We start from the raw sequence: 12,528 nt of genomic DNA, 5'->3' as shown, positions 1-12,528 counted from the left end.
ACCATTCATAGAAGTCGTTTACAAAATCACAGTATTGGATGTTGTTGTTTTTTAATGAGATAATTATTAATTATTAATTAATAATTTTTATAAATTACATGACAGTGATCTGATTTGGACACTATCTTTTTAAATGTAGTAAGTGCAAATCTGGTGATTGGACTGTAGCCAATACTGTATTTTAAATACCAATGTACTTGCCATGCTACTACCACCAGAGGGAGCAGGCAGATCATCTTTTCTAATGTCTGGAAAATCCATTGAAAATGTGTTCAGTACCACTGAAGTTTTAGATTGAGGGCTATTGCTAAATGCAAGTCCCTATAGAAAGTTTGATGAAAAAAAATGCGGACATATATAAAGCAATTGATTCAAGACTAAAGTACAGTAAAGACTGAAGTATAAAAATAGAGATTTTTAAAAGTGGTCACCGAGCTAGTTTAATGTATGGAGTTCCATTTATATCCTTCTCTGTCTGCCACATGTGTACCACGGTCATTTATGTAATGGTTTTATATGAAATAACTGGCAACACGACTTTCAGTCATAAACTATTTTAATCTTCACAAATATGCCCAGAAAATCAACAGTACTATTTACAAAGACGAATTTAAAAGTTAACAGTGAAACAGGAGTTGTGTACAGTTATATGGATCATTTTGTATCTTTAAATCATACAGAATTTTCATGCAATTACCCTCTTGTATTCTATGAACATTTGTAAGGAAGTATAGTTGAAATTAAACTGAATAATTCTTGATGCACACTGAGAAAAACGTCAATAGTTTTTTTTTGGTTTTTTTTTTTTTTAACAGGACACATGTTTTGTTACAAGTTCCTTTTACAACTTTTCAATGTGTTGACAAGATTGAAGGATTGCATCGTTCTAAATACAGTAAGTTTGTGGTTTTAGTTCACTGCTAAAACTAGTGACAGAAAAACAGGCTTTTTTTTAAAAAAAATACTATTGTTTGTTCCAGGGGTTAATTTGTAAACAAAATGCTACCGGATCTTATAATTAAGGAAGAGGGATCACATTTTTGTTTTTTCACCTAATCTCCTGACCTTGATTTACAATAGCTGCCATATATGCTTCAAATTCTCATCTGCTTGTAGATCGAGGTTTTATGCCTTATTGTTGGTAGCTGTATGCCAACCTTTTCCAAGCCATGTTTTAACATAATCTTCAGGTTTGAACAATACCAGTGGTGTATTCTTTTCATATGGTTCATCATTGAAAACTGTTTAATTCTGGCCTGTCAGAGAAAAAGTTACCGGATCTGTGATCTGGTGTGATCCGGCACAATTTAACCCCTGGTTTGTACTCTATATGATCCAAGCTGGGATAATAAATATAGTAAAACTGTTACCAAAGTGCTTTCAAAAGGCAAAAAAAGAAGACAAACAGAGCCTTACATAAAAGCAACAAGCCGAATGTGCTGCAGTATTTCAATTTGGCAAATTCTTTGAGTGAACAGAATCATCAGCTATTACAAAATAGGCAATGTGCTAATGAAATCCATAAGAAGTTTAGGTTCTTTTTTTATATTCTATTAAACATATTAATGCATCAAGGCACATTTTCATCATTTTGATCAGCACTGAAACTCTAATCCGTCCATGTTGGTACAGTACAGTTAAACAGTTGTGCTTTGACACATACTGTATATTGTATATGGGTCACACTTTATTGATTGCTTGTTTTGGCTGCATTTTACTGTCAAAGATATGGATTTGGTATTGTACTCAGATCAAGAGCATATTTAGCACAATAAGTCGCAGAGTGACCATGCAAGTGTGAAGTACACATTTAACAGTTTACTCATATTATTCATAAGGGGACCTGTCTTCATTTCAGGCATCCAGTAGTGCTGTGCTGCTTTGGCCTGACTGGCTCCCTCAGACACAGTTCACTTCCTGAGGAGATGATTGGTCTCTGGTTTTTCACATGGTAACGAATCAGATGCCCCACACTGTTAAATAAGTGATCCTTTGTCCTTACCTTATGAAGCAATTGGAAAAAATAATAACATCCATTAAGTGAGTATTGGTAAAACACATGCCTGATTAAGAAGCCAGCTCTCTCTTATTGGAAGATATTTATCCTTTAATAGTGATTGTTGCTAACAAAATATTTATCTAAAAACTGTACATTTGGCACTGTGTAGCTAATGGAAGTGCAAAACAGATAAGATTGAAATAACTATTTTGTTAGCTATAGTAACTTTAACACCATGCATATACTTTCTTACAGACTTTTTTTCACAGTTTAAGGAAACCCTGAGGCTGGCACTATGCACAGTAAAACGTGCTGCAAAGCATCATCTACAAGCTCATACCATGCCCTCTGGATCCACCAATAGCAAGTGCTTGGCGGTGCCTTCTTGTAACCCACTCAGCACGTACTGGCCTGGCGAGGTTGTGCTCTCCCGCACTAAGAAGTCCCCATTGTTTGTGAGCAGACTCTCTGCCTCCTTCCTGCACATCTTGCCATGATACCAAACCTCATTCCTCAGCTGCTCCTTTATGTGCTGGAGGACACTAAGAGAGCTGATGTCTGGCAAGCAGTTGTATACAGCCTTAGTAGCTTCTGTGAGGATAAAAAAAAAAACAGCATCCGAGTCAGAGACAAAAGGCTGGATTATCTGACAGCACTCTGAATTGAGCATGTGTGAGTAATTCTCATGAACATGTAGTACAGGTCATCACTGGTTTCATTTTACAGCAGGTCTAGATACAGTGACATTGTCCCTTGCTGCTCATTCAAGGAAGTATCCTTTTCCCTTTCATTTTTCAGTGACACCATTGTAACATTTTAGAGATACATATATTATTTTAAAGATAGTGTCAGATTTCCAGCAGGATTACACGCATCTAACTGGCTTTGTCTTTCATTTTACTGTATAAATTACATTTAGACCTGGATTTTGTTCCAGCTTTCTGACAACGAAAGTGTATACGTTTGCACTGGATATATTGTGTTTGAAGTTATGGAGGCGCATAAGAAGCCACTTAGTATTATCTTAACACATGTATTTTTCTTGTTGTTACGTTTAAAGCACCCCTGCAGCCTCAATAAAGCTCAGAACTATGTCTAACCTCCAAGTACAGCTGGTATCCCAGTGTGTAACCATCCCAGTGTGTAACCATTAACCTGTCCCCATGTGGATGCGAGAAACTTTAACTGCCCACCTTTCTCTACCATTCAAGATGGGGCATCCAGCTCCCTAAACTCCATCTAATTGCATTAATAATGCACAATGCTGCTGATATTTCCCCTAGTGGCTATACAGAGTATCATGTGTAATGAAAAGACTACACCACAAACTCAAGTGGCCATACACTATGCAATAGTATATATATATAAACTAGTACAAAAACTAACCCCAGTTCACTACCAACTCTTCAAATGTGAATCTTGTATTTTAATAAAACCATATGCTTTAAAATAACTGTTTCATCCAATCAAGGCTGACACAGACATACCTACTGTAGGGCAGAGCTGCTTCTGAGTTAATGAACAGTTTTCATACACATTGATGTGTTGTGGGCTGCCGCTCTGAAAGACAGTTAATGAAACATGACTCATCTTTGAAACGCCGTTACGATGTACACAATAAGAAATGGACGATGAAGCAGGAACTTCAACCCTGAATGTTAGGTATGCTAGGTGGCGGAAATGAGACTTTGTAATGGCATACCCGTCTCAGCTGGTCTGCGCACTGGCTGTTGCCTTGAGTCTTCTGCACTGCTGACTCCATTTGTATCCTCATGTCTAGTATCCCACCTGGCGGGGGCTGTTTTCCGGGGATCTCATTGTAATACTCGTGGGTCTCTTTATTCTCCACAGTCCAGGCCACACTGTCTGTTTCCGCCATCCTGCTGGAACAGCAACACAGACAACAGGAAGAGATCGGTAAAGCTTAAATTACATAATCAACTTTGTTTAATGACTTGTATCTTGAAAAACCTTGCAGGCTTAACAGACTTCCCAGAAGAAAGAGCACAAAATAATTGAGTGGCACAGAGAATGCGTTCACTCTCTCGATAAATGAGGGAAGCCAGTGCATCAAATCAAGGGGATGTAATAAAGAGGGAAAATAAACCAGGCCACAGTTTTGAACTGTTATTTAATTTAGCCAAGAGTTGGGACACCAAAGTTAACAGTGCTGTTTTGCAGAACAGTACCATATGATCATTTATGTGTACAACATATACATATAAATTTAAGTGGCACACTGGCATAATTTTCTACTAAATGTAGGTTTAATGGAACATTGAGATTTTGAATGAAAGGCAAATATTTAAAATAGCATATAAGCATGCTTTCAGGGATATATTTGAGGACATTGCCAGGGTGGAAATCTCAGTGAGCAGGCACTGTTCATTTGTAACCACGATCAGTTGAGTGGGCAGCAGCATGCTGGACTGCTCTCCACTGCCGGATCCCTTAATCAGGTCAACCAGCATCAAAAACACAGCCTACTGCTACGTCTGGTGGCCAAAAACCACATGCTGGCTGGCTATGATCAATAGAGTCAGCTGGGATTGTAACAGTGCCTATCTGAGTGGGCTAAAATGCCAAGCATTGAATAGTAAGTAGCTTTAAATGACATGTTCCATTTTCTGATTAAGAAACAGTCATTATGACTGAACACATCATAAACAGCTCAGGGGACAGTATCACATCTTCTTTTAAACAGCGTTACCCAAGGATGGTATTGAGTAGTAATATAGTACATGCTGTAGGGGCTTGTTGGTGAGCAGTCATTTCTGGATTATAACAATAGTGCATATCCAGTCTCTGTTCAGATCATCAATGTATTAAGACAAGGCAAACGACTTACAAGAAATACAAACTAATGTAAACACGGACCTGTCCTGGGGTGTGATCAGGGACGAAGGATTATTGAGGAACTGTCTGAAGCGAAGTTCAAAAGCTTGCCCTATAGCGCTTATAACTTCTTGGGCCAATCCATCTGGGCATTCCAAGATATGGCAAGCTGAAATTCAAGGGGTACCAGGTGTTACAGAGCCTTCAGTTTTCTCACACGCAACAAATCATGTCTATTCAATTTGTATATTTTCTTTTTAATATTCATCTGTACAAACCCAACCTTTTTGTATCCTGCATCAAAACCATGGCAGGTAATAATAACACGATGAATTACCTCTTTGATTTACAGGATCTTTGGCAACATAAGCAACGTAATCAGTCGCATCCTAAAAAACAGAAATACATGTACTTTACTTTAGGAGTAATACGTTTAATCAGGAAACACGCATCTGTTTAAAATGTATTTTCCCGCACACATATTCAGAAGCAATTTAAGATTTCCTTCATTACTGCTTGATAGGTGTTGAAGATGAGAATTAAAAAATTGCTCTAGTTTTACAGACCCATAGATTATGAGAACCAATAACAAATATCTGCACTTGCAATACCCTAAAGAACAATAGTGTCATTCAAGAGGCCCTGTAGGTCTGCTTTTCCAGCTGTGAGTGTGATTAACACATCCGCCAGAATGAGAAGCTCCTGTTTCACCCGTTAGATTAATTCAATAAGCAGGTTTATCAGTCCACTTATTTTCCTGCTATATCATAGACTTGTGTTCAAATTGTAACTGTGTCAATTACATTTGTTAATATATCATGAATATGACTTTTCATTTCCTTCTGCCCCCCCACCCTCCTACTTCCCTTCACCAATTAGTGTTGTTCAGAATTCTGGTAATTTTCAGAATATTTCCTGAAAAGTAATTCCAATGTCCTTTTTTTTTTAATTGGATTAACTGTTCCACTTCATGTAAACACAGTCGTTTAAAAAAAAAAACAAAAAAAAAACTAAGTTTTATAAACTCATGTTCAAGCATTGGATGTTTTCTCAGAAAAGTTAATTCAATAAGTATACACAAGTAGGAAGCAAGTAGGCTGCTTCTAGTTTAAAGGAACATTTAACATTGATACATGAAATTAGGCGTGAAAAACACATTTGTTACAAGAATAAAATATTAATGTATGTTTGTTATACTTACAGGATCTCCTCCAGAGGCAAATGAAATAGACTGCATATGGTGATGGGCAATAATCTGCTGGTGGAAAAGAAAAGAAAAAGTTGTTTTATATTATTTTACAGGGTGGTTCGAAAGTCACATGACTAGTTCACAGATGGACGGGGAAGTATGCACTACACATGAAACATTGCATGTAGCAACGGTAGAGCATGGAGAAGATGATGGAGTGGTATAAAATAGCAGGCACAAGAGGTGGTCACATCGTCCCACTGCTCCTCTCTCTATTACTGGGTCTATTTACTGGGTCTCTTTGTGAAGTTGCAAAGCCGTTTCCTGTCCTAGTTGATCTGTAGGGCGAGTCATGTGAGCGCCCAGTTACTGCTCTTGGCTGCGGACCCACAGGGAGCACAGGATTGCCTTTGCACCCCCATAGGGTTTGGGAGGAAGACCGGCTGGGGAAACTTAGCTTCATCACTTAGCTTCATCATGTGCCTGAGTCGTTCCCAAATAGCTATATAATGGTTAAGGTGATGTCATTATTTTGATTTACCGGTAGTCCAAGCCCTAGTGGTTGAAAAATTATATTTTTGCATGCCTAACAAGTAAGCTTGGTAAATAATATCCTATGCAGAAACAGTAATAGAGAATAAAAGAACACCCACAGTAGCCTAATAATCTGGTTAGAAAAGGTAGATGACATAAAGCACTCCTTCAAAGGGACAGACAACCCTGCCTCAGCCAACAACCATTGTGCTTGTCTTCATGCTTTTAAATATGTAATTGATTAGTTAAACAAATCCCTAATTGATTGATTAAAAAAAATCCTAAAAATCGAATTGACTGATTGAGCTAATGTGTCAGAAAGCCTATCTGTACATTTCAAAGCTGTGGAGATGTAGCTAATGTGGCCCAGTATTTGCCACCACTTTACTCCCGTTCATCTGGCTTTAGAATATCTGTATTGCTTTTTGATATCCAGACCAGCATTTAACAGTTTTCTTACCTGTTGGGAGTCGACTGTGGTTAAAATGAGGCTGTTTGTAGATACTATAAGTTTTATATTCATTCCTGCAAACTGTAGGTTACTCTTCCCCAGAACAGCAGACAGGCCTTTACTTGGAGGCTAAAAGACAGGATTAAAAATGCATTACACTCTAGTTAATAAATACATTGCTGTGTATCTGAATGTCTTTTAAAAAAATCAAATAATAATAATAATAATAATAATAATAATAATAATAATAATAATAATAATAATAATAATAACAACAAACACTACTTATTTAGCAATTTGTAAAAACACCCATCGCCAAATTTATATTAAACAGCTATTTTAAAAAATGAAAATAGAATGTAAACTGAAACACAAATAAGGATTTTTTTTCATTGAATTTATTCTTAGCTAGAAACCTGTATCTCTTTAATGGTCTATAAATCCTGCTGGCGATTTCCCTCACTTACTAGCATTACAATAAAAACACTGTGGAATGAGGTTCACAAAAAGATCAGGTTTATACAGGGGGGTGGTATTAAAATCAGACACTGTTCATATCATTAAAAAAGACCCTGATACAATTTTGGAATACCGTATTATGTTAACCAGTCCCAGGGGAGGTCAGAAAATAACTGCTGATTAATTTGCATCAAAGGACCTACATACCCTGACCTGAATGAATGGACTGTTCACAACACATATCCTTCTTCACGCTGATTATCTTTCTCAGCTGATAAGAGTGTGAGGAAAGAGCTGCCTGACAGAGATAACGCTGATGAAATGAGGATATTTGCATGGATTGTGTTTACCTTCTTCCGCTTTGCTGCTCCTTTTACACATGGCACAGTCTCACACAACCGGCTGATGGCTTCCCTACAAACAAAAAATACATAATGAAAATAAGACCAACATGCTGTACCGACCGTTCAGGTCAGGTTTAGCCCATGCTGAAAGTCTGGAAAGGAAAACAGGCTTGGCCCTGGCTGTATTGTTTCCTTTGAGTCTAGTCTAACCATGCTCACTGTATTATAAGCTTTGGTTCTTTATCACAGATTAATTAAATAGACCCTGTTATCTTTTTTAAGTATTTCTCAACACTTCAATGGGAATATCTATTTTCAGGAGGAAAGAGCAACAACACAAATACACAGCCGGCTGATAAATGCAGCCCTGGTGTCTGCAGTGACACTGCAGCCCTGTAAACCGTGCAACAGGCAAGAAGAGAATAAAATTAATTGTGAATTTCCACCTTGCTTCTGTGCATCTCCCACTTCAGGTCAGAAGTACTGATCCAGCCACAGCTCATTAATGGACACTGATGAAAGTGGATTGCTGCACAGTGCACACCCACGCCTACCCTCTGTCTCCCGGAAACCCTGCAGCAGCGAATAATCTCAACAGCTGTGAGCTCGAGCATCAGTAACTACACAGACATGAGCTCCTTTTATGTCCTATGTTTCTTTATTCTTCTGGAGCGAATTTTAGCTGCCTTCTGAATCTGAACCCTTTGCTACGACAGATCTGCATTCTAAAGGGTAGGAATTGAATCATAGGGATATTTGCAATGCAGAAACCAGGGGATGATAAGTATAGAATTATTCTTAGAGAATATAAATCTTCCACAGAACAACTGAATGATTGCCATTTAGAATTAAATAAACAACTGATATATAAGTAATAATTCAAATTAGAGCTATCCAGCACAGAACTGTCAACTCCCATTAAATTTAAATCTAATGACACCCTTTAAAGAAAGAGCTATTTCCTTTTGTCAGTTATTTAGAAGGAAAAGCTGAGCCTTCCCCTTGAAAACAAATTAGATTTGCTGAACTACCCCCTTGCTTACATTTCTCTGTGATATTATAAACAGGAAATGCATCCAAGTGCAATTTCCTTCATTGGAGTCTCTTCTCCTGTCACATTGGGAAGTCTGGATATTTTATCCAATACTGCGTGTCTAAAACCAATAGATCTAAAACAAAAAAGCACACTAATGTATCATTGCTTTAGTGGTTCAATACACACACACACACATATATACATATATATATATATATATGATATAGCTGGAACTATATTTAAGTGTCTGAAAGACATGACGCATATAAACCTCACCTTGTGACTTGCGTTCTGGTACCAAAGTCCAGCATCCTCATTGACTGCAGTACTTCCAAACAGCCAATATACTAGAGAGGGGAAAAAAAAAAAAAAAAACATAGAAAAATATAAAATAAGAAATATTACATCTTTTAGGCTACAACATGCTTATTTTGCGCATAACATAATATAATGTAATTTCAATTGCAGCACCTGGTTACATATTAACAATACAAATTCTTTAATCATTTTCCAAACTGACAGATACATATAGAGTCACAGAATGAGTTTGTTGATTTGCTGCGTTATGTGTTGAGTAGCAGATCAATGGTTTGGGAGTGTGGTTGATGGATTTGCTCACAGATCACAGGATAGTAAATTAACAATACATGCATGTGCATTAAGACCAAGTATGTCCATTCTAAAGCTCCCTGATTATGTTAGATATCCATCTAGTCCCAATATCTCAGCTGGATCCAGATTGATTTAAATTACTAATTACCCTTGTTAAATAAAATACACACATGGAAACTGCTCAAATAGTAAAAGAAACTAACTCTTGGAATGAGTTAAACCACCTACTACTGCAAATATACTGAAGGAATTCAGAAAATTCTTAATACTTTTCTAGCCTTGATGGGATGAAGCATTTACAAGAGTAGGTGAGTCATACTGTGAAATCACAGGAGGTTGGGTAGGACTACGCTCACATCCTGAGCCTGTGTGTGGGAGGCTACGCTAGGCAAAGCTGAAAATCGATGCATTCATTTTTTTTTTCTCTGTGCTCTGATCTCTGGCTCCTAAGGACATGTTTTAATTAGAAAATAGACTTTCGACCAAATAAAATGGTATCATCATGATCATTAGACTGCCCCATTGATCTGACCATTAGCTATTCATTATTTTGAATAAGCCTCTTTCTTGTGAAGCTGATTACTGTACTGTAATAACTTACCCACATGAATCAGGGCAAGATTTGTGTCAGCCCTTGATCGAGTTCATTATTGGCATCATTGCATTGGCCTAAGTGTAGTTTTGTTCGTAGACTCTTTCACACTTCCCAATGCTTTTCTCAGTCAGTCCTGAAGCAATAACTGATCATACCACAGCTAGGGGGACTTTTCAATTCAGCTATCTGGCACAAGCTCATTGAATTTAGCGAAGCTCACTCCCAGCGATTCAGCATATTCTGCATATTAAAGTCAATTTATTAATCTATGACCTCCCCCCCCCCCTCACCCACTCAGAGGATAACATAGGCACACTTCTTTGACATCTTATTTAATTGTACAGATTGTTCTTACATCAGTATCTTTATAGAAATGGGAAACACATACCTTTACATAGTAGATCATCCCAGTTTCCAGGCAGTCTTGGCTGGTCTGCTCAGTTCCTCCTCCTAGCTTGTTTAGGGACAAGGATCCCTCAGTTCCAGGCTGCTGCCCACCTCCTTGGCCAGGGCTTTTTGTGCTGGTGGTGCCTAACTTATCAATGTGAAAGTCCTGTGGAAGGGGAGAGGAGGCAGACAGGTAACTGGTTAGACTGATCTCCGGGGATGCAGGGGCACAGTGGGCCATCACACTGTTGGTCAGTTTGGTCCTCTGCACCTCTTTAGTGGCCAGGGCAAAGCTTTTTAGTCCCAACAAGCCAGCCGGGTTGGAGAGTTTGATGTTGGCCATCCTGGGGAGGAAAGTACAAAAGGTGGTGGAGCCCTCTTCCGAAGATGCCAGGGAAGTTTGGTCGGCCGGAGAGCCTGGAGTGGAGGGAGGGCAGGAGGAAGAGGAGCAGGATGAAGAAGGCACCTTCAGCACTGGCGTGGGGCTTTGCATACCATCATCCAGGGAGGTGATAGAATCATTGCGGAATCGGCTGTATTTCGCCCTGTGAAGCATGCCCGACTGTCCAAAGAGTCCTACATGCAATACGTTTCCCCTAAGGCTGAACGGATTATGTTCTCTCATAGCCAGGGAGTATTGGGACTGCTGAAACCAGACGCTCCTGCATACACTGCCTGGGCTCCAACAAATCAGTATAAAGGAAATCTGATAGCTGGAATCCAACTATAACAATATACAAAGTAATGGATCCTACCTTTACTTATTTAGCTGCTTAGCTACTCTTTATTTTCCTTGAAAACTTTAGGATACAAAATCAATTACATATTGCACACAAGCAATTCCTTTTTCAGATTTAAAATATAAAGTACATGATGCACACAAGCCTTTAGCCAAAAGCACCTATCTGTAGCTTAAAAGCAATTGGAATTGCCAACAGAAAGAAGCAAGCATCACAGTGACTTTTGTTTGTAATGCATGCCGATGCATTGCATATTTTGCTCAGTGCATCTCTACAAGAAAATAAAGTCTCCTGACAAAACTGCTTTCAATTCTGCCTCTAAAAAACACAGCTGCACTCTCTCTACATTGTCTGCAATAATTCAGTCAAACACACTTTTAGTGTCTGCATTTTTTTGCACCCACTGACTGAAGCTTTCTTTACAGCTGAATAGAAAGAGCAATATGTTGCTTAGCCATACCACAGTCTTAATGCACAGTCCCTGTGCATTAAATACCAGTCCAGTGTTAGTCCCAGTGCAGCAGCATCCTGTCCTTGAAAACTCAGGTCAGTCTTGTTGTCTCTGATCACAACTGTTCAGCAGCCAGTGTTCCACAATATCTCCATGTAGACATGCTATCCCTAGCAGGCTCACACACACAGTGCAGGCAGCAGCCCTCACAGTCCCTCAACTGCGTTCTAAAAGCCAGGTCTTAATTAGAGAGTGGTTGGTAGCTCAAGAGGATGTTGCAATTTTCATGAATGGACTTTTTTATGAATGAATTTCTCCCTCACTGCGCATGCTAATAAACCTGTGAATGGAGCTGAAGATGGCTGTAATTGACTGACAGTCCCTGTGTTTTTTTTTTTTTTCTCTCTCCCTCCCTCCCATCAAATCAGAGGAAGGCAGGGTGACTCATGCACCATAAACACACTAAACCAGAAACAATTTGAATGTTGTCTTTTATCACTATCCATTGTTATCCTGCACCAAATCATACAGACAGGAAGGGTAGCTATTGCATAAGGGGAAATTATGTTTTTTGTGTTGTTGTTTGTTGATAAGTGCATATCAAATCTGAGAGCTTCATTGTACATGGCAGTGCTGGGGAAAAAAAAAAAGATTAGGGATTCTATGGTTCCTAGGACAACAAGACATATGGCATTATTCCCTAGGGGAGTCGTGAGGCATCTTTCTTAGAATTGGAGTTCTTTTTTATTGACTGCTGGTTCAATCTCCGGTCTAGTACAACTTCCTGGGCCTATCAAGTTTACTCTAAAGACATAATGAATGCTGCAAGGGGCTAAACACACAGAAAGACAGAGAACCTGGGTAGTCATACAGGGCAATGTAATCTTGTTTAGTTA

General features: G+C 38.6%; 1 protein-coding gene across 4 annotated transcripts; it reads right to left on the bottom strand.

Moving 5' to 3' along the window:
* Positions 1 to 777: 777 nt before the first annotated feature.
* On the bottom strand, positions 778 to 11,945 carry LOC117429071 (SHC-transforming protein 4-like). 4 transcript variants are annotated; one of them, XM_058998681.1, is made up of 11 exons: positions 10,443 to 11,945; positions 9,124 to 9,194; positions 7,818 to 7,881; positions 7,018 to 7,137; positions 6,036 to 6,092; positions 5,172 to 5,223; positions 4,877 to 5,003; positions 3,702 to 3,882; positions 3,487 to 3,559; positions 2,340 to 2,590; positions 778 to 2,002 (listed from the first exon to the last, which is right to left on the bottom strand). In XM_058998681.1, the coding sequence occupies exons 1-11, from the start codon at positions 11,064 to 11,066 to the stop codon at positions 1,850 to 1,852; spliced, it is 1,773 nt and encodes a 590-aa protein (XP_058854664.1). In that variant the 5' UTR covers positions 11,067 to 11,945; the 3' UTR covers positions 778 to 1,849. The 4 variants fall into 4 exon arrangements, with proteins under 4 accessions (XP_058854664.1, XP_058854666.1, XP_058854665.1 ...); XM_058998683.1 differs by having other exon boundaries at positions 3,702 to 3,879; XM_058998682.1 differs by having other exon boundaries at positions 6,036 to 6,089.
* Positions 11,946 to 12,528: the final 583 nt, after the last annotated feature.

Source organism: Acipenser ruthenus, chromosome 24 (assembly GCF_902713425.1).
Source record: "Acipenser ruthenus chromosome 24, fAciRut3.2 maternal haplotype, whole genome shotgun sequence".
Classification (NCBI taxonomy): Eukaryota; Metazoa; Chordata; class Actinopteri; order Acipenseriformes; family Acipenseridae; genus Acipenser; species Acipenser ruthenus.
The sequence above is the reverse complement of the archived record's forward strand: the minus strand, read 5'-3'. Positions and strand labels throughout refer to the sequence as shown.